Source organism: Perca flavescens, chromosome 15 (assembly GCF_004354835.1).
Source record: "Perca flavescens isolate YP-PL-M2 chromosome 15, PFLA_1.0, whole genome shotgun sequence".
Taxonomy (NCBI): domain Eukaryota; kingdom Metazoa; phylum Chordata; class Actinopteri; order Perciformes; family Percidae; genus Perca; species Perca flavescens.
This window is the reverse complement of record NC_041345.1, coordinates 4,370,968-4,392,233: the sequence shown is the minus strand read 5'-3', so window position 1 is coordinate 4,392,233 and position 21,266 is coordinate 4,370,968. Positions and strand designations below refer to the sequence as shown.

Genomic DNA, 21,266 nt, shown 5'->3' with positions numbered 1-21,266 from the left:
AATAAACAGGCCTTCAGGTCACCAAGAAAAAAAAAAAAACTTTATTACCCATTTGGAGTAGTTTACCGGTGTTATGCTCTTGCACAAGTCAAATGTACATAACAGGACTGCCATCATTGGTATTTACAAAGCAGTCGTATTGGAGATTAGAGCAGCGGAATGTGATCGAGAGCCTGGGGGGAAGTGTCCAGCGGGGCTGACATGCATCGCAGACTGTAAAAACGAGTTAAACGTCTTGAGACAAACACTGTGCTAAGAGCACCTGGGTTCATCTCAGTTTGCATGATGTTTACCCAATAAATGCTGAAACATCAACTTAAATCACAAGCTAAAGAAATGATAAGTCAGAATGTAACTTATACCCTACTGCAAATGCTTTGAATATATTAAGAATTTCAGGTTATAATGTAGCTGATTTGTATCTCAGACAAACTGCAGACAACATGACTGATGTATAACAGATGAGAAAAACTAAATCCATTCAAACACACAAGTTAAATGTAAGAACTGCTAAATAGGCACATATGGCAGATGATACACACCTCATGTTACAGTAAATGTTCTTAACACAAAATGAAAAGACAGGAAACCAGTACAATCAAAAAATTATCTGTGCAAATCATAAAGTGAACTCTGTCCTTGCGAAAGAAATTGAGTGCTATACACTCGTCACAAAATACACACCACAAAACGTTGATCAAGTATAGCTTTGTTTTGCAAACTAAGATGAGCTGTGTGTATGTAATGCTTATGTCCTCTCTTTTGGTGTGCTGGATTTCGCGAGCATTGTGTCCCATGTTGAAAGAGCATGCAGAGGTGAGGGTAAACGCAACTGATAATCGATTCAAACTCGCACCAGAAGAACAAAATATGCACACTTTTGATATAGTTTTCTTTTTCCCCGTAGCACGGTCAATATGAAAAGAAAACAATATGAAAAGACTGCAACAGCGCGGGGAAAGCGCGTTGCAGGTTTGTTTTAAAAAGTAGCCACATACAGCAGACTAGACCTAGACACGCGTGATTCAGTTAGAGCAAAGCATACACACGTTGCACTGACTGAGCATGAGCGGAATCCAAGGAAAAGAATGGGTACCAATTAAAGAAAGTACAATGGGTTTAAAAAGGAAACAGGGCGTATGCAGCTCGTTGAGTCGGAGAGTCGGTTTAGGGAGGAAGCGGAGCCTGAAAGCGAGAGTCTGTCAGGTTGGGGTGGCGTTTTAAACGCTATAGGCTCCCCCACGTCTCTGGAGGGGGAAACTGTTCTAGACTGCCGCTCTCGCTGTGCTCCTGCTCTCCCATGGTGAAGGTTAGTCTGTACTGCAGCTGCACTTTCTCCTGAAGCACAAACAAAGAGAGGTGGGTTGAATTAGAGTTCTCGTGTCAGGAGTCAGAAGCACTACTCATGAGATATAACAGGGACAACTACAGACTGATCACAGCTCCCAGGACCGGAGGGGGGGAAATCATTTTTAGTGGCATTTGGGGGTTTTTCCCCCCCAGTTTTCTATTGTTTCTATATAGTATTGTGTGCGATTTAATTTCTTCTACTTGGTAGTGTCACTTTTTATGATGCACCTTGGCGTCAATCGAGCCGTAGCTTGAGATCCTCTGCTCATTCTGACAATGCATAGTCACAGCCTGAGAGGAAAACTGTAATGTGACATTTGCAGGCTAGTGCGTTTTTCAAGGGATGATTTCCTTCCAGAAACTTTCCATTTCTTGCTGTAGTTGTCGGCAGAGTGTCTCCTATTATCGTATCTAACAGTGAACATTAAGACAAACACTTGACAAAACCAATCAATCAATCAATCAATCAATCAATCAATGGGCTTTTACAATCTGTACAGCATAAGAAACCCTCTGACCCTCATAAGTAAGACTTTGTGGTTACTAGGCGATATGGAGAAGATCAAATACCAGGATTTTTTTTGACCAAATACCTCGATATCGATACGGCAACGATAAATGTAGTGTTGACTATTGGTGCTTTCACAAAATATTTACACAATGAGATTTTTGATAAATAATCATCAGTAATGTGGATATAATGACTAAGTGGGTAAAGGCAAATAATAGAACAGTTACAACAGTCTGGTAAGTTCAGAAAATGGCATCACTCTACTGTAATGCAGCGTTTAAAACCAGGAAAAGACAACACTTATGCCATATTACGACATAACGATATGCGAAATCTAAGATGATATCTATTCTCATATCGATATATTGCCCAGCTCTAGTGGTTACTGTCCTGCTTGAGCAATTTAAGTCCAGTGGAAGGGGATTTTCATACAGTTTAAACACAAAAGGGAGGTTCTTTTAAGGGAGAAACTCTTGTCTAGATACAAAAGGTAAACATCTGTGCGTACCTTGTTTGGGTTGGCCAGCAGCAGGATCTGTGTGACAGCAGCAGGAGGAAGGATGGGGTTGAAAGCTGGGAGCTCTGTTCCTGATGGGGGCTGCAGCTTCACTGCCATAGACTACAGGTGAGAAATGAAATCAAACACTCTTTCTTTACGGAGACAAGCTAATCGGCTGCAGCGGTTCAGTAACAACTGTATCTGATGGGAGACGAAGGCTTCGAGGAGTCTTACTGCTGACCTTTGGAGCCGTGGTGTGGAAGTTTATGTCCGTGACGGGGACAGGAGCAGATGACAGCATGGAGATGATCACCACCAGCACATCGGGACGAGACGGAGGCGAGTCGCGTGCAAAGTGAAAGAGAACCCGCAGACTGTGTCCGTCAAACACGGTCACGGGTAACAGACTACCTGGAGAGAGACGGGACAGAGAGAGATAGAGGAGGGGAGCATATCAATATTCTGTACTGTCTAGGTGCACAGAAGCGTGAAACCATCAAGCTCACTTACTGGGCTTAATGGATTCTAGCGGTACAAAAACATCAGTCAGGGTGACTTCTGCAGAAGGAGTGTCATTGTGAGTGGGGGACATATCCAGCAACGAGACTGCAGGGCTGGGCTGAGAGCTGGGGAGAGGTGGCGGATGTTCAGCGGCGAAGGTCGGGATGGGGTTCGGGGTAATGTTGTGGCCCGACTTGCTCTGGAGATCTCTCAGAGTTGGTTTGCACTGCTGCTTGTCCCTGAAAACAGATGAACATCAACAATTCATTTGTGTGTGCCCTTTTTAACTGAAGCTTTACAACTGGAACTGTGTGGACGGTTGTGAAACTGAAAATGTGACGATATCTCCTTTTAATATTGTTGGTTGGTTGGTTGGATTTAAAGACTTTCCAATTAAAAAAAAAAAAAAATCCCCTTTAACTAAGTGCATAAGGAGAGAAAACCTCTAAGGGGCATTTTGAGCCATGTAGGCAACCAAGAGTTACCTAAACAGCCAGAATGAAAATGTGAGTAAAAAGTCAAAGCAGACAGGTGGTGTTTCTCCGATCAGTATAGAGTGCTGTAGCGGTGTTCTAGGAGTGAGAAAACTAGACAGAAATCCTTTACCAGCAGCAGCTGCTACTGCAATAATCTATTTAAACAACACATGCAGACAAGCATATCAAAACTAAAACGTGAGGTTATTTCCCACAGTAATGAGACAGTAGGGTAAGGTCAGTACCATTTGACCTGCAGGCCCTCTGGGGGCAGGGACTGCTGCATCAGTGTCTTTCCCAGCTGTTCCAGCTCGTCCAGGGCCGAGTTCCCAGGGGTGGAGCCAGACGAGAGGGGCTGAGAGTAGGAGGGCGGGTCTGGACTCAGGAGACTGGGTGCTGCTGGGATGTCTGCGTCTATGCTGTCGGAGGACTGCAAGTAGAAAGTGAGGTACAGATAGTGGTACAGATGGTTGTTGATTGCATTTGTTCGGCGGTTGAGTTCAGATATCAACCATCTTTGCACAGCATTGCTTACTGCACCTTTTAGAGCAATGATGCCCACTGCCTTGAACTTTATAGAGAAGTTGTGAAGAAGTGTGTTTGACAAATGACGTCAGTGTAGGGCTGCTCGATTATGGAAAAAAAATATATAATCACGATTATTTCGGTCAGTATTGAAATCACGATAATTTAACACGATTACTCGTTGACTTCTGGAAACATGTTGCAATTAAAAAAAAATTTAAATAAATCAACAGTTTGAAAGAAATTTGCCTTAATACTTTTCCTATTTAAACTTTATTTTTTCATTCAGAACACAAGAGAAAATAAGAGTTTACTTGCAAAACGTAATGAGCTAAATAATTGTTTTTCTCGATTATTCTGTTTTTGTGATCATTGGGAGCCAAAATCATAATCACACTTAAATTTTGATTAATTGCACAGCCCTACGTCAGTGTAACAGTTGATGATGATAATAATAATAATAATAATAATAATAATAATAATAATAATACCTGGAAGGAGTCCCAGGCTGTGGAGTCCTCAGGCTGGGAGTGAGGGTTGGAGGCGTGTGTTCCTTCACTTAAACCTGTTGGAAGCAACAACAAAAAAAGTAGCAGCACTATTTAGGACTGTGGTTCAACTCCTAGAGAACTCCACACCATCACTATTAATATTCTGCATACGACGTATTGGTGTCCGACGGGCGGTTACCGAGCGACATGAGCTCGTCGTCGAGGAGACTGATCCCCATCTCCTGCGAGGGGGCGTTGAGGCTGTCGGTTGGAGTGGGGAACTCTGGGAAGGACGGAGGCGACTGTGGCGATGTGTCCAACCCGGACAGATCTAGCAGTGCCGTCCCTCCTCCTGTGAGAAATGGATTTAAGACAATTGATTTAAAAACAAACCCCAGGAAGTTTTAAATTAACAATAATACAACAGTTTCTGCATTAAAAGAACGGTTGTAGAATGATAATTCTAAAAACCAATCTATTGAAACCCTCGTGATGCGTTTCTGTGCTCCGTGCTTCACCCACCTGTTTGTTTGTGTGCGTTTAGTGTGTTGTTGCCGTTTACTATTTCCCCCTTCACCTGCTGTTTGTACTGGTTGATGATGTGAGTCAGGCTGTCGTTGGCCTGCAGGATCTCGGCTGTGGAAAGACGTGACAAAATGCTCCTTATTGTTTTCAGTGTTCCTGCTGGGCAGACAGGTTAGAGAAACCAAACCAAACCCAAAACACCAAAAAATATGTTGTATGCAAAAATCTTTCAGGCAGACGTAAAGGAACATTGCTTAAAACGTATTCGATACGAGATTTGGTGAAAAGCAGCACTGGGTCTCCCTTTTAAAAATAAAAAAAAAAACTAGATACTAGGGAATACAGTGAACCTCAGCAGCTCTATGGATTTGAGGACTAGTAAACGCAAAGTTTCTCCAATAAGCCAACTGTAATCATCCAACCAAGTTGATCATCTGTATTTTTCAATATCTTACAGGGAATTATACATACATACATATACATACATATATATACATACATACATACATACATACATACATTTACTGCTATCACTCCTAACACTGAATTGTAAACAAACTGTTGTACAGGAGGCATAGCCCATGGAAACTTCTTCCACCTGAAAATACATTGTTTGGCTCATCACTACCTTCTAGATTACAATAAATTATTATTACTGTGTAGAGGAGTGGATGAATGGCTGTACGCGTAGTGAAACTACTATACAAATGTTTTCTTATATCCTGTCCAATATTTTGTGCCCATATATTTGTTATTAGTCTAACCAACAGGAGGCAGAGCGAGCTAATAAATATGCCTAAGTACTTCTGTGTTAAAGATGAGAGTCAGACCAGGTTAACATGTAACCTTCTTCTGATTACTGAAGGGGAATGAAGTAGTCTAAGTAATGATTTACTCATAAAGCAACTTTAAATAGGCCTAAAGCAACTACTAAAAAAGCACAAGATTGAAGCCTGACAGAGACACAATTATAGGCTAATAAATAACATCGGTTAGATATTTTCAGATACGCTTTTACAAATTTGACATGGGTGACATTGCATTATGTCAGTTGCCATCACATCACATAAATAGCCTAACGGTTACCTTTAGCTTACGTTAATCAGCACCTGGCCTTTCTAAAACCTTTGATTAAAGATAACGGCGGTCCTGGATATCAAAGATTCATGCAGGACAAAGACAGTAAAGACACTTAATGTGTAGTATGTAAAGAGTGTGGGAATAAATGCTCATTTTCAGGTTCATAATTGGATTTAGAGGTTATATCAGAATAGGTTTACAATTTTTTAGGTTTAATTTTCAAAAAACACCACATTTTTGTTGTACTGCACATTGCTGCAGCTCCTCTTTTCACCCTGTGTGTTGAGCTCTCTGTTTTAGCTACAGAGTGAGACATCTCACTTCTGTTCCATCTTTGTTGGGAGTCGCACATGCTCAGTAGCTAGATAAGGACTACTAGCCAGTCAGAAGCAGAGTATGAGGGCGTGCCCTGACAGTACCTAGGTAAGGACTACTAGCCAGTCAGAAGCAGAGTATGAGGGCGTGCCATGCTAGCAGCTAGGCGAGCATTATAACGTGTGTTACAAAGTGACCTCGTTTGTCTCTGAAGTAAAGGCTGGACTACAATAGAGCTGTTTGGAGCAGTTGGTGAACAGTGTTTTCTGTTGGAGATGGTAAGTCCCTTTGGGGGGGGACTTTGGGCTTTTTCACTTTGTAAACCTATAACATGTACACAAAAGATATATAACAATAAAGGAAAGGGGAAAAAGCCAAAAAGCATAATGTGAGTACTTTAACACCGATTAGCATCAGCTTTTAATGATTAACAGCTCTTATGTCTCGTCTCTGGTGCTCTTATCAGACACAACTTTGAAAGAACAAGGAAGGCCGAGTTTAGTGTCTTGTTGGAGGCCTCTATGATGGAAGATAAAAAAATAAAAAACCACCAGTTTAATGTTGCAATAAATTAGCTTTGCGTCTTTTGCTCTACCTGCTGAGGACTTTTAAAGCTAAAGACATTTCTGCAGCAAATAAACAAGGAGGGCTCATTCCTTTTTTCATGGTAAATAATGGCAGATGAATGAAAGTAATGCTCACCCAGAGCCTCGTCGTTGTCCTCCGTATCACTTGCCAGTCTGAACAGTGTCGGTCTCATTTTCTCACAGCGCTGGTACAGGTCCTGACCACACAAAACGCACTATATTAAAATACCTTCAAATCAAATTTCCGCGTCTATACGCTGAACGGTCTCGATCTCCCTCCGATGATAAGCGTCCTTCGGCTCACCTGTAAGAGTTCGGCGTTGCTCGGATTGTCGGCGCTGCTGTCGTAGTCCTGCAGAAGCTGAGAGAGCAGAGTGACGCTCTCCTTCACCTCCTGAATGGTGTTCACCCGCTTTGACACTTTCTCTGCTCGCTTCTGATCCTGCGACAGACAACAATCAAAACGGCACACACAGCAGGGTGAGACCGCAAACACGCATGTTGTGTATGAAAATTACACATGCATGAAGCAAGCTGCTGAAACCTAAAATAGCAACACAAAAACATAGCCAAAGGCACGAATGGGGTGGCCGGGTTAGCTCAGTTGGTACACACACACACACACACACACACACACACACACACACACACACACACACACACACACACACACACACACACACACACACACACACACACACACACACACACACACACACACACACACACACACACACACACACACACACACACACACACACACACACACACACACACACACACCTTTGTGGGGACTTGTCATTGACATAATGCATTCCCTAGCCCCTAACCCTAACCATCACAACTGAATGCCTAACCTTAACCCTTACCCTCACCCTAACCATAACCTAATTCTAACCCTAATCCTAAAACCAAGTCTTAACCCTCAAACAGCCCTTTAAACTCGTGGGGACCAGCATTTTGGTCCCCACGAGGCTGTGCAGACCCCACAAGTATACTGTAGTCCCTGGTTTTTGGACCTCACGAATATAGTAAAACGGGTACACACACACGGCCCTTTGCTGCATGTCATTCCCCCTCTCTCTCCCCTTTCATGTCTTCAGCTGTCCTGTGGAAATAAAGGCCTAAAAATGCCCCACAAAATAATCTGAATGGGGAGGTACAGCAAGGTCAGGGAGAGGCCACTGGGAAAACTACTCTGCTAGTTACACACAACACCCTCCAAGGCAACCAACCCACTTCCTCAATTACAGTAGCTAATGTTTCTGCCATTAGTGTAGCACTCTGGTATTAAACTCCTTTTCTTAAAAATCACACACGAGAAGTGAAAGGTGCAGTTAATGTAGAACAGAAAGGTGCAATTTATAAAAAGGAGTTAGGAAGGAGGAGAAGGAAACAGGTTTACCTCTTGGACCATTTCCTTAATGAGTTTGTTGGCAGCTTTGAGGTCATCAGGGTGCGAGCTATTCAACAGGCGAGACAACATCTGACAAAGCAGGCAGAGACAGGCACAGTTCCCATGGTGAAAAAGGAGTCAACAGAATTCCCAAAAGGGAATATGAGCACAATCATGACAGCATGCACAGTGGGGTAGGAAACTGGCTCAGGTCACATTTTATTCTCGTGTTGAAAAGCATCTTTTTATTATTGTGATTATTCATAAGTCTTTACTTTTGACTTCTCCTCGTCCTCAAAAATCGGATTCTTGGGTCTGGGTGGAGGAAGGTTCAGTAGTTTGTCAGGTGGCAGCTCTGGGTCTTGTTTAATAATACCTGATTTACAAACACAGAATACAAAAAAGAAAAAAGGAGTTAAATGATTTCCGATCATTACTTAATTAGCTTTGTAGAAACTCATTTGGCAATGGCTTGAATGTAATGGACATTCATTAATATGAAAAAGTTACGCACTAAAGCTTTTAAAAAGTGACTATGGCTGCAACCTTTTATCCCCTGCAAACAACTTTAGAAGTTAGCCTCCCACCTTGTTTCTTCAGCATCTGATAGGCGTCGGAGATCTTGGCCTCCTCGGGTAACCCCAAAGTCCAGCTAAAGATCAACTCCAAAACCTTCTTTTTTACTGGCTCTGGTGACCGGGAGCCCAGGTACTGAGTGGGGGATTGAGGACAACAACCGAGTGATTTACACACAACAGACGTGATAAAAACATCAAATAAAAAACTGTCAAAAACATAGATGCACTCAGAAAGACACAGACAAAGTCTTACCTTTGGAGAAACTACTTTGATGAGTTCATTGAGAAAACGGAACTTGCCCACTTCACTGTGAAACCTTTTCCCACAGTTTTTCATACACGTCTCCAGAACCTAGACAAGAAAATTAAAATTAAACAATTTGAAAATGGCAACATCATGCTCTAAAATGTCACTTAAAACTATTTAAACCATATTTAGACGAACCGTTAAGGTGAATTTAGGTTTCTTTCTGTTACATTACTGTATATTCCTGACAATATAATGAGGTACACAGACTAATTTGAAAACCTAACGTCATCATCATCATCATCATCATCATCTACTACCTGCTTCTGATTCAGGGTTTGATGCATATTGGTTTTGGGAGCCCATAGATAATGTGTGGATGAAATCTGCCAAAATTTGAAATCTTAAAGCAGTAAAACAAAAGAAAATCTAAAAACCAAAAATTGAAATATCCGTACAATTAGCGGGGTAGAAAATTAGTAGAGGCTTTGTAAAGTAGGAAAAAACTAAACTAAACATTTACGCTGAAAACTAGGATTAGCAGTACAGAGGCAGTTGATTTCTGGGTCAGATCTGAACTCACCAGCAGGGCCTGCATGGCCTCCCACTCCTGTGGGGACTGGATCTTGTGGGCCAGGAGCCTGGTGGCCAGCTGAGGTCTGGAACACAAGTCACAAACCAAACTGAATGTCCAGAGCAGTTGAGGGGAAGTGAGCGAATGCAAGTGGGATCAACTGTGCTGCAAGCTGAGCAAGATATTAATATCTAATATTTCCCTGTTTTACCGTTTCATACTGTGGAATAATAAAAACAAACAAAAAACTATCAGTTAATAAATTAGATGAATGAGTTCTACAATAGTTGAGTGACTGCTGCAAAATGTCAGGTCTGTTCAATTTCCCATTATTATGCAACCAAATAACCCGACAGACAACTAGACATTGTTCACGTCTAAAAAATGAATGCTTGTGCTTTTTAAAAAATATTTCTACAGGCCTAATGTACAGAGATGAGTATGATTTGTATTTAGCACATGCAGGTATTGAATTGAATACTGTACATGTGTGAATTTACATTCACAGTTCAGTTTCGTTAACAAAGAGGAAGGATTTCATTGACTTAATACTGACTTAATTAGGTTGAAAAGATAACCACTACCACAGCTGGGGTTCTCCAGGATTAATAGACTTGGCTCAGCAACAATCAGACCATAATTAATGTATGAAGCACACAAAAAAAAGTCCTCTTACCCTTCCAAATCATTGTTGAGCTGGTCACAGAAGGCGTGGATGCTACTCCAGTCTTCGTGTCTGTTCAGTGGGTTTGTGGCTCTGTCTGAAATGTTAGAAAATGGGATGCAAGACAAGACAAGACTGTTACATCAGAAACCTCAGCTGCTCTATCAAAAACTAATGCAGTCTTTTTATATCAATTGGGGTTCCACATTTTTGAAACACCTCTGAATATAATTCAACAGGACCCCAACTAAAGCATTATAACCTAGGGTTTATTGCAAAACTTGTGTATTATCATGTATTATTATTTTTCTGTTGGTATTATTTGAGCTAGCAGTAACGTTAGCTAAGCTGGCAACTGTGTGTATGTTGTTAATGTTCTCTTTTAGATTAAAAATGTAATGAGAACATCAATATTTATACCCAAAATATCGTTACCTTTAATAGATGGAGATGTTGAGTCAAAAATGTTTAAACTTAAAATAAAGCCTAACGTTACATGCTTCCCGAGTGACTCCATGGTTTCAAATTAAAATGTTCTGCCACGTTACCCCAGCATGACAAAGTGCAGAGAAATATATAGGGCAGGTGCTAATAGTCACGGTGGCTAGCTTGCTGTCGGTAGTCGCACTGTGTCACTGTCTCGCTCGTCTAGAACTTTCTTACGAGGCCATAGCTATGCCGTTATCATAATTAACCTCTGTGAGTAGTATTGTCCCCCCCTCCCCTTCCCCCCATGAACGTGTCGCCCACTACCTAGCTAGTTAAAGCCATCGAGCCGCAAAGCTAAAGCTAGCTACAGCTGGTTGTGTAAGCTAGCCTGTGTTGTGTGTTGACAGCTGGCAGGCACAGCAGCTCCGGAGCTAACGTTAGCATCCGAGCCCCCTCTGCTGGGACACGTGTGCTGAGCTGTCATCTCATCGACAACAACTCGCGGATGATAATTTGTGAGTGTCCGGTTGCCCAGATAACACTTGCTCGGTGGAATAACGTTAAGTTTGAAATACTCACTGATACGAGACTCCAAACTCTCAGTATCGGGCGGCGCAGCCATCACTGCGAGATTTATGTATGTGCGTCGGTCTCGCGACGGACGCAGGGGCACGTAATGGCAGAAAAGACACAGAACTAGAGTGCATAGAATGCATACATTTAAAATAAAGGATTTTGAAGATATTTGTACACTATTTATATACAGTGTGTAAACACTTTGTCGTATTTGGTTTTAATTTGCATATGATAATTTTAATTAAAAACACTCGTTGGTGTTTTGGTGTAGGCCTACTGGGGTAATGCATTACAAACATTGTTCTCTTTTAAACTAACATCTTCACCACAGTTGTCATAATGTGTATTATAATTATTATTATTTTAGTGTAATGTGCCAAATCAAGGCCAATGTCCGTAAACAAATGTTGAATTTTAGCCACACGAGATTATCAAGTGTAAATGGTGTAAACTTGAATGGAAATAACCGTTCTAGTAAATCAATTTCTATGATTTAGAAACCAGCGTCAAGCGAGCAAATACAATTATACCGAAGTCAAATTCCTTCAAAATTAAAGCAGGCCATTTAGTCCGCGTCTCCACCACTAACATATGCCTATTTAAAGAAAATGTTATTAGAACCAAGGTACACTTACTTTAGTATAATCACGTTTCGCCTCTTAGGTCTTATTTTTGCAAGCCGCGAAAGTTAATGCTGCTTTAGTTTTCTAACTTGTTTGGCCGGAAGTGCTTTTTTAAACTTTACTGACGACGGACAAAACCTTTCCAAAGTAACAAGCGTTTATGGTTTGTTGTAAGCTTAAACTAATGCAATAACTGTGTTGAAGGATTTAAATGGACAAATTGCCTGTTTCGATAAGATAAAGCAATATTTTATATCTGGCTGCCACGCTCTGAATAGAAAGAGAAGAGAAGTTGTAAGCAGAAACCTCCCCTGCCTAATTATAGACAAAGATCCTCTAAACCTCTAAACCGTCTCCGTTTGTTATAGAGAGGCAGCAGCTCTGTGTCTCCCTCCAGCGGCAGCTATTGTGCACTTCAGTTCACTCAATGTGGACCACAACAACAAGGAGTACAGCAGTAAAGTAACGGGATTTGATATGTACACCTCTTTTATGAAATCGACCAGGAGTCCTCATCGGATCACTGCAGATGTCTTCAGGTTGCCACTGGAGGTTTGTGGTGAAAAGTTTCCGTGAGTGACAGAGACTGTTATAGTTGTGGTTGAAACACAAAGGTGAAGTCGCTTTTTACATGAGTGGGCACCTTTGTTTTTATTTGTCAACGTAATGGGGGCAATATAACTTGCTTCCTGCTGCTTCACCAACTCCTATGCACAAATCTGGCCGCAGGTTTTGCTGCAACAACAACATAGCTGCAGGGTGAATGCTGGTTGGGTTTCCTGTTTCCTCCTCAAAGCCAAACCTGCCCAGCTTCATTTGATCTCCTCTAACTTACAAAGTGACATGTTCAGCCAGCCCACATGTCAAATCTCACACAAGAAAATGACATCCCCGAAGGCTGTACGAGAGTGGTGCCGCTCCACATGCGCAGGTTACCCCAATGTGGAAATAAAGAACATGTCAACCTCATTCAGAGATGGACTTGCATTCTGTGCCATCATCCACAAACACCGACCTGACTTGATGTAAGTAGACCTGTAGTTTCATAGAGCTGTGAGGGCTGTGCAAAGTGGTACTGCATTTGTTAACACATTGTTTGTCCTTATCTGTTTTGGGGGTCCTCGCCTGAGATTTATTTGTCTTCTTGTCTGAGGCTGCACCAGATTTGACTAATGTGCTGTCTAATCTGGAGTAGAGCAGGACCTGCACACTGTCTAATCTGCCCTCCTTTGCTTAATCTCTCTCTGTCTCTGCTTAACCTTTTCTTCAGTTTCTCCAGTTTAATGGGATTATTTGGTTTGTTTTTACCTTTTTTACATACAACGATTGAATTTGAGTCATCTAATTTAATCTCTGATATTGAACTGCATTTTGCTTGTGCAGTGCTTTGTCTGTGGAGCCTCTGGTTAACCATCATTCACCAAATACGCAAACTGTTTTGTTTGTGATTTTTGTCTTGTCATCATCAGTTAATCAATCTCTCCATTTTCCTCACCTTGCTCCAGAGATTTCAGCTCCCTCTCCAAAGATAATGTTTATCAAAATAACAAACTGGTGAGTCATGTCCGTCTATGTTTGCACCCAAGCCACAATGCAAGCATGTTGGTGTTTATTTACCATTACTAACACTATAAAAAAAACTCCCTTTTTACAGTCATCCTTCATCCTCTTTATCTTTCCTGGTTTCTGTGTAGGCATTTGAGGTTGCAGAGGAAAAGCTGGCCATCCCTGCGTTGCTGGACCCAAAGTACATGGTTTCCACCAAGGTGCCTGATAGTTTGAGCATCGTCACCTACCTTTCCCAGTACTTCTACTTCTTCAACAGGAAGTCTTATGGTGTGCTGAGTATAATTCTGATTTATAGGTCTTTTATCCAATGAATTTATTCATATCTACTTGCAGAAATCCGCAAGCTAAGGTTTATTGTCTTGCTCAAAGGCACTTTATCAAGGGACATGATTACTGACAGACACTAACAGGTTGCTGGGATTGGATCTGTGATGCAAGGTACACAAATATATGCTCTTCGAGGAGTAACCTTTAAGTGGCGCCTTCTTTATTACCAGTATTTTGGGTGCACTATTCTCCTTTACTCTTTACATCACGTGAAAGAAATATTCACAGCCCACACCCCTCCTCTACTCGAAGCAACACAGTACATTTTTATCTGAAAAAGAGACTTTTATGTCTTTTTTTATTATAAAGCAGGTCTAGTTGCTATGTAAATACCGTGAAAGTATCAAAGCGCTCAATCTACAGAGAAATGCAAACAGCCCGTATTCAGAAACTGTGCCTTTTAAAGGTGCACTATGAGTTCCTGCATGGTTTCAGCATGATTTCATTTTTGTCTCAAATCGTAGGCATCTCTCCTTGATCCACTATGCTGCCTACCCTCTGAATACACTGTGAAAAAGCCCGGTCTCGGGAGACTTCGCAGGAGTTGTAAAGGTCAAACAAACACTAGGGGCACAGGCTGTGCACCAAAATACAACAAACCACATTCCAGCCAATCACCAACAAGATGGTTGGGGGAGGGGGTGGGGATTAGTTAGGAGACATTTCCCTTCGTTTGTGCCCTTTGTTTACATGCAAACGGAGAATTCGCCTCTGAAACCGAGTCTTTCTAAAAACTCCGGCCAGAGTGGAGATTTTTGAAATTTTTGTTTGCACATTTGCACGTAAACTGAGACAAACGGAGGTTTAGGCCGCCGAGTGAGAGAAAGAGGAAGTGATCCGTTGCTGTTGTTGCTATTTTCGGGATTCTGATTGACTAACGTGGGCTTGAGGTTCTCGTTACACTGCCACCTACAGGTCTGGCGTGCTCTTGGCTGCATTGACGGCATTTATACATGGGTACGTGTAAACGAACACTTTTCTGAAAACTGACAGCTGTGCACAATGTTAATTTTGAAAACGGAGAGGTTGAAATGTCCGTTTATGAAAATAGCCGGCCACGTGTAAACGTAGCATTAGTCATGACAGTTACGGAAACATTGTGGGAGGGTTTGTTTGGTATTTACTTGGAATGTCAACAGAAGTGACGTCATGCAGGAACTCATAGTGCACCTTTAAATGAGCCGTCAGGACTTCCATATGGTTTTGATGTCACAACTACACTATATATACAGGTAGAAAGTGCCGCTACAGGGAGGTAACAGTCATTACCCGGCTGCAATGACAAAGTGCAAATGCGGAAGACGCTGACCAATCTAGAGTAGACTTTGCTTTTTTGGGAAGAGGGGCTTAAAGAGACAGGCGCTAAAACCAGCAGGTGAAACCAGCGATATCGGGGAAACGGTATAAGAAGAAGGTTTTTTTAAACTTTAAATCATGTAAGCATGTTCTAGTAGAAACCCAAATTACAACCATGAACCGGAAATTAGCATTATATGGGACCTTTAAAGTTCTTGTTCACCAAACTGTGCTCTATTTTCATTTCTTCTGTTGACTTTGCAGCAGGTCTTGCCAGTTTGAGGTCCTCACACGTCACTTTCTTGAACAACCTCACAAAAAGTAAAACCCCTGATGATCTGAACCCCCTGAAGGTAATTTTAAAGGGCATATGTTCCCAATGTAAACACACCTGTGTTCTCATGCTCTTTGTCAGATGATGGTTTCTCTTTTCTTCTCAGAGCCTGACTGATCTGGAAATCAGTATAGAAGATTGTTTATCCGACACAAGGCCACAAACGGTGTGTAGTTTGTGTTTTAAGCCTGTCCACCTTATACAGAGACATTTGACGGACGGAAAGGTTTACCATCGCAGCTGCTTCAGGTAACAGCACAGTTCGCAAGATAACAGCTGCTTGTTTTTTATTTTTGTCTTAAATTGTCAAAAACATTCTGGAGTTATTTAGACCGATTTCGGGGGGGGGGGATGAAAAGAAGACCCACTCCCCAAAAGAGGTAAAAATAACCCTTCAATAGGCTGAAAATGGGTATATATCCTTCTTATCTGTGAATATGTTTCCAGACGATTTCAGACACACCTATAGTGGACCATACCATCTTAACCTCACAGCGCTTGTTCTTCAGCTCAGTCCCTCTGTCTGTTTTCTTTCTCTCTTTATCTGTGAAATGAAGCTGCGGTCGGGAATGTCAGGATCTATAAACAATCTGATAGAAAACAATAATCGTGTCTACTTGTGCTACACAAATTGTTGCATAAAAATTCACCAGAATCCAGGAAATGCAAGTGTTTGATGCTCTAAATTTTATGGGGGACGACCCCCAGACCCCCCAGTTAAAAATCAACCTAAGCCCTTGATTTAGACATCAGTGCAGGTAAATTATGGGATTACCTTTCTTTCCTGTTAATATGCATTACGGATGCTTTCACAGCAACACATTTAACTTTTGTCTTTCAGGTGCAAAGTGTGCTGCAGCACTCTTTTACCGGGGTCTTACACACAGGGAAGTGATGATGGCTCCTTGATCTGCACTCACCACGCAACGGACAGCAAAAGCTCTGGTGTTGACCTCAATCAGCAAATTAGATCTACTGAGAATCGGCCCAAATGTGAATTTCAGGCACGTTATTCTTCTGTGGATGGATTGGCTACCACCAGCGTCCCTCATTACACTAAGAAAACAGAGTCACGGCACAGACTGGTATGCAAAACACCAGAGCAAGAAGGGAAAGATAGGTGGGAGAGGAGCGGAGAGCTGAAAGACAGAGACTCAACCGTTGGACTGAAGAGCAAGGTAAAGAAGCCAACACCTCTTCATCTTCCTCCACCCACTGTTGAAGACATGACTGTTGAAGGAGCTGAAAAAGCTGGACCTGCGACAAAGACTCCAGAGGCCTCTGAGCTGTCCTCGCCGCGTGTACGAGTGACAGGAGGAAGTAGTCGGCCGGTTCCAGCACCCAGGCGAATGCTAAACTCTTCTGTGGTCCCTGTTCCTGCACCCAGGACCAAAACTGCCCAGCCCACGAGCGGCTCCTCTGCTGCGGGTAGACACTATATTATTTTACTGTCACTGCTCAGGTTTTGATTACTCTCTGCATTTTTGTACCGTATGTTGATGTGCTCTTTTTTGGTTTTTCTCTGTTTCTCTGGGCAGGCAGTTCATCCAACCAAAATAAATGTTCACCCAACTCATCTCGCATGTGAGTGTACAGAAACGTCTCTTTGCTGTTACACAGTATTCCTCTAAATGTTGGCAAAGTCTTAAACACTGCATAAAAAATATGATAAAATAGTGTGATTTACCATAATGGTAGTAATAATAATTACTGAAGTTCTTCCTCGTCTCTTAAAGCACCCCTTGTCTTTCCCCTTGTAGCACAAGCCCGACCAGTGGTAGCCCTAAAGTACAAACCAACCATCCATGGATAAGCATCGTCCATCCCGGACCCTGGATGCAACTGCGTCCCGCTCCGCCCCCAGTACCCAGGAGGTCATTGTACAGACCCAGAGTGCCTCCTCCTCCCAACCCCTTTGGAGGGGAGGTGGATGAGGACACACAGGAGGAGGGCTCTAAACCTGAGCCTTCAGACCAAACTAAGCCCTCAGTGGTGGCTATCCATTCAGGGAACGGGGACACGGATGCTAAAAATACTGCCATTAAATCTACACCAGCTAGAGATACTACAAGTCAAATTGGCTTATCAGATTCGGATGAAACTGGAAATACTGTGGCAGCAGCAGCAGCAGCAGCAGCAGCAGCAGCAGGGCCGCATGCCACTTCAGATAAAGTGCAGAGCCACGTTTTACCCAGAAGTCTTTCTGTGCCATCTATCACCTCTGCCCCCTCTCAAAGTTCCCTTATGCATTTTGGCTTGACAGAGGCAGATGGATCTGATCAGGGCATGTCAGGTCAAAGTAAGGTATGAAAAGAAATAATAGCTGTTATAAAAATGGTATTTAACATGAATGTTTTCTTCTGCAGTCATAGACTCACGAGCACAATATACTTCAAGACAGGCATGTGAAGTTAAACTGCCCTACAATGTTTTTTATTTGTTGTTGTTATATGTAATTAGTTTTATTTCCATTTTTAGCTGGCCTGCAAAGAGAATCCATTTAATCAAAAACCTGCAATGTCCAAATCAAAGACCTTTCAGGCCCTCCCATCTACACGGGCCCCTGCCCCTGGACATGGCTTCCCACTCATCAAGAGGAAGGTACAATGGCTGGATTTAGAACTCAAGAAGCAACTAACAATAATATAACTCAATAAATGCCTCCCACGCCATCATCTTCAACCTTAATAGAAGGATTGGATGCAAACACAGTGATTATTTTTAGCCCTCGTCACAAGGTTCAGTCATTAGGGATTCATTGTTTTGGTGTAAATGTATTCTTGGTTTTGCAGAAATCCTGCATAGTATTTTTGGTGTTTTATTCCTGAGTCTTATATCTTGCTTCACAGGTGCAGACGGACCAGAATTTGTCCACAGAAGACCTGCAGGTGGAGATAAGAGAACTGGATCAACATCTGGAGGCAATGGAGCAAAGAGGAGTCGAACTAGAGGGGAATCTAAGAGACTGCAAGAATGGTTCAACATATTGTTTCTACTGCTAAACATGATTCACTGGCACAATATCACTGTTTTTGTGAATGCAGTGTGCATATACTGTATCCTATGTAATAGGGATGTTTTCTATGTCTGTTTCAATGACCCATCTTTTTTATTCTTAGATAAAGAGGAGGAACAAATGCTAACGGAGTGGTTCTCTCTTGTCCATGAGAGACATGTTCTGGTGCGCAGACAGACCGAGCTGGTTTATCTGTAAGTAGGCTACGCCAGGACGAGGATTTTGCTTTGCTAACAAGTTGTCCAGTGTGTGCCATTATTTTTCATTCTCACTGCAGTTTACTCTGCATCCCAACAGTTTAGTGAGTGTTGTAACAGGAGGTTTTCTGGAATTTTAGACATTTTGTGATGTGTCTTTTCTCAGGACAAAGCAGCAGAAGTTAGAGGAGAGACAGGCAGACGTGGAGTACAAGCTCAGATGTCTCCTTAATAAACCAGGTCAGTGTGTTAATGGTGTATCACTTTGTCACTTTTTACAGCTAACATATCTGACAGTTATAAGAATTATTTATCTCTATAAGCAGGGGCATTGTTGGGGGGGAAACTCTGTAATTATTCAGGGATCAATCATTCTTGAACTACGGACCATTTAATAATCGCATAATCAATAGACCAAAAATTGTAGTTTGCCACCTAATCATACCACTTATCTGATGTGGGCTTCACAATAAAAATCAGACATACACTCTCAGTGTTTTCCCTTAGTTTGTGGAAGACTTAGGTGCGCATATTTGGCAGGGTTTTTTAGGCAACCTTCCTCAAAAAAAATTGTTTTTCAATTTAAAATAAAATGCTATTTCCCGATACATTATATGTCTCTTTGTGGGTTTTTGTCTATTTGTGGGTTTTTGCGTCTCTTTACAGTCGTGTTGTGTCTCTTTGGGTCATTTGTGTTTTCTTTGGGGTTGTTTTAGGTCTCTGTTGTCAATCGGCATCTCTTTGTACTTGGTTTGTGTCCCTTTTGTGATAATTTTGCATCTCTTTTTCACATCATTTGGGTTTTTGTCACCATATCTGTGTCTCAAACGTTGGAAAAGCTAGAGCAGATAATAAATACGTATCGCTCAAAAAGCTTAATGACAAAGAAGTCCAACTAAAATCATAAGATCTGAGAAAGTCTTTCAGTAACATTCATTCGGCCTAGTTGCTGCCCAAAACGGCTCGGTTGCTGCACCTAAACCTTATAATGGCAGGGAAAACCCTGAACACTATAAATACGTATATTTCTAAAAGCAAGTAATTCCAGAGGTTTTAAATTGTCCAGTTCTGTGCGTTTTACCGTCTGAAACTGCCTTTGTGTATAGGGGAATAACCAAAAAATGAGAAACCTTAATGGGTACAGTTCCCTGAATGTGATGCAGTGCAAAGGAGTACGTAGTTTGGTTATCTGTCTCACACCGTCGTCTTCACATTCAGAGAGCGACTGGAGTCAGGAGGATCGAGGTCGAGAGCAGCAGCTGATGGAAGAGCTGGTCGCCATCATCGAACAGAGGAACCAGATCGTCAGCAGCTTGGATCAGGACAGGCAAAGGTGCACGGAAGAAGAAAAAAATACAACGCATGGGGCTTAGATGTTGGAAAGTATAAATGCAACTTTGTTTTTCTGATTAGGGAAAGGGAAGAAGATATGCTTTTGGAAGCCATGATGAAGAACAAAGGTGAGAAAAGTTTTAAATCAAAAAGTCCCCCCCTTTAAAATAGCCTTTTTCATACTGTTGTGTGTCTTCTCCTGTCCCTGTCTTACTCTCATCCCTGCTTTGAAAGAAGGCAGAGTAGATATATCTTTGGGATTCCCTGAAACACATCAATGCTCTATAAAAAACACTCATGCACGTTAAAAAAACCCTTTTGAAAATGATAACCCGTGTTTTACTACTGCACCTAACTGATATCTCTCCTCAGACATCCAGAAGGAAGGACTTAAAGAGCTAAAGAAGTCAAAAGGAAAGTTCAAGCCCACAAAAATGTTTAAGATGCTGAACCATAAAGCAGAGAGCACCAAAGACTCCATGGACAAAAAGAGCTGAAGGACCATAATGACTGCTGAAGCTCTCACAGAAAACCATCTTGTACTTTTGGATGATAAAGATGATAAAAGTGTTGCGGAATATGATCACAATATAATTATAGGCTAATATGTTGAAGAGCAGCTCGGTAGCATAGTAACATTACAAAGAAATATTCTCTCAGTGCATATGTTTCAGTTTTATCAATCTACATTTTCTCTTCCATGGTTATTTCCTCACCCTGTCTCCTGTATGCACTTAATATTTATGTTATTTGTATTTTTATATACATACTTGTATTCATATGCAATACATATGTATTTGGGAAAGTTTTGTCTCGTCTATTAAGAAGAATTGTATACTGCGTAATATTAAATCCACTTTTATTTTAAACTATTTTAAGATGCTATTCTACCATACAGAAATGTATACTCACTGGAAACAGTGAGCCTTTTCGAAAAGACATATAATTCAGTGTAGGGATGTAACGATTACCAGTGTAACGGTAAACCACGATAAAAATGTTGCCAATAACTATTACCGTTTTCATTTAAAATGTCATTATTATCACGGTGGATTTACCACGGTGTGGAAACCATGTGTTTAATCCTTCCCAGCTTCATCCAAGTCTCCTGAAGTTGCAGCGCAGGCTCACTGCGTAGCAAATAAACTGGTTACATGCTGAACCCTTGTTCCTGTGATGTTAAAAGTTGCACTTTTGATAAGGTTTTGCCTATATTTTTGTAATATAATAAACACTGTTACACTTTTT

At 41.6% G+C, this 21,266-nt stretch overlaps 2 protein-coding genes across 4 annotated transcripts; one reads left to right on the top strand and one right to left on the bottom strand.

The window, feature by feature from the left end:
- Nucleotides 1-18: 18 nt before the first annotated feature.
- Nucleotides 19-11,440, bottom strand: LOC114569641 (ADP-ribosylation factor-binding protein GGA1). 2 transcript variants are annotated; one of them, XM_028599608.1, is made up of 17 exons: nt 11,328-11,440; nt 10,332-10,416; nt 9,665-9,740; nt 9,088-9,186; nt 8,844-8,967; nt 8,532-8,632; nt 8,266-8,346; nt 7,165-7,302; nt 6,976-7,057; nt 4,876-4,989; nt 4,553-4,705; nt 4,354-4,427; nt 3,583-3,767; nt 2,871-3,100; nt 2,602-2,771; nt 2,370-2,480; nt 19-1,338 (listed from the first exon to the last, which is right to left on the bottom strand). In XM_028599608.1, the coding sequence occupies exons 1-17, from the start codon at nt 11,368-11,370 to the stop codon at nt 1,228-1,230; spliced, it is 1,977 nt and encodes a 658-aa protein (XP_028455409.1). In that variant the 5' UTR covers nt 11,371-11,440; the 3' UTR covers nt 19-1,227. The 2 variants fall into 2 exon arrangements, with proteins under 2 accessions (XP_028455409.1, XP_028455408.1); XM_028599607.1 differs by lacking the exon at nt 11,328-11,440 and adding an exon at nt 10,755-11,009.
- Nucleotides 11,150-21,202, top strand: LOC114569640 (MICAL-like protein 1). 2 transcript variants are annotated; one of them, XM_028599604.1, is made up of 17 exons: nt 11,150-11,263; nt 12,316-12,499; nt 12,677-12,972; nt 13,453-13,501; nt 13,642-13,783; nt 15,404-15,492; nt 15,580-15,722; nt 16,315-16,901; nt 17,012-17,057; nt 17,234-17,777; nt 17,952-18,074; nt 18,323-18,449; nt 18,593-18,683; nt 18,853-18,926; nt 19,905-20,019; nt 20,100-20,146; nt 20,391-21,202. In XM_028599604.1, the coding sequence occupies exons 2-17, from the start codon at nt 12,425-12,427 to the stop codon at nt 20,513-20,515; spliced, it is 2,673 nt and encodes an 890-aa protein (XP_028455405.1). In that variant the 5' UTR covers nt 11,150-11,263; nt 12,316-12,424; the 3' UTR covers nt 20,516-21,202. The 2 variants fall into 2 exon arrangements, with proteins under 2 accessions (XP_028455405.1, XP_028455406.1); XM_028599605.1 differs by lacking the exon at nt 11,150-11,263 and having other exon boundaries at nt 12,407-12,561.
- The last annotated feature ends 64 nt before the right edge of the window (nt 21,203-21,266 follow it).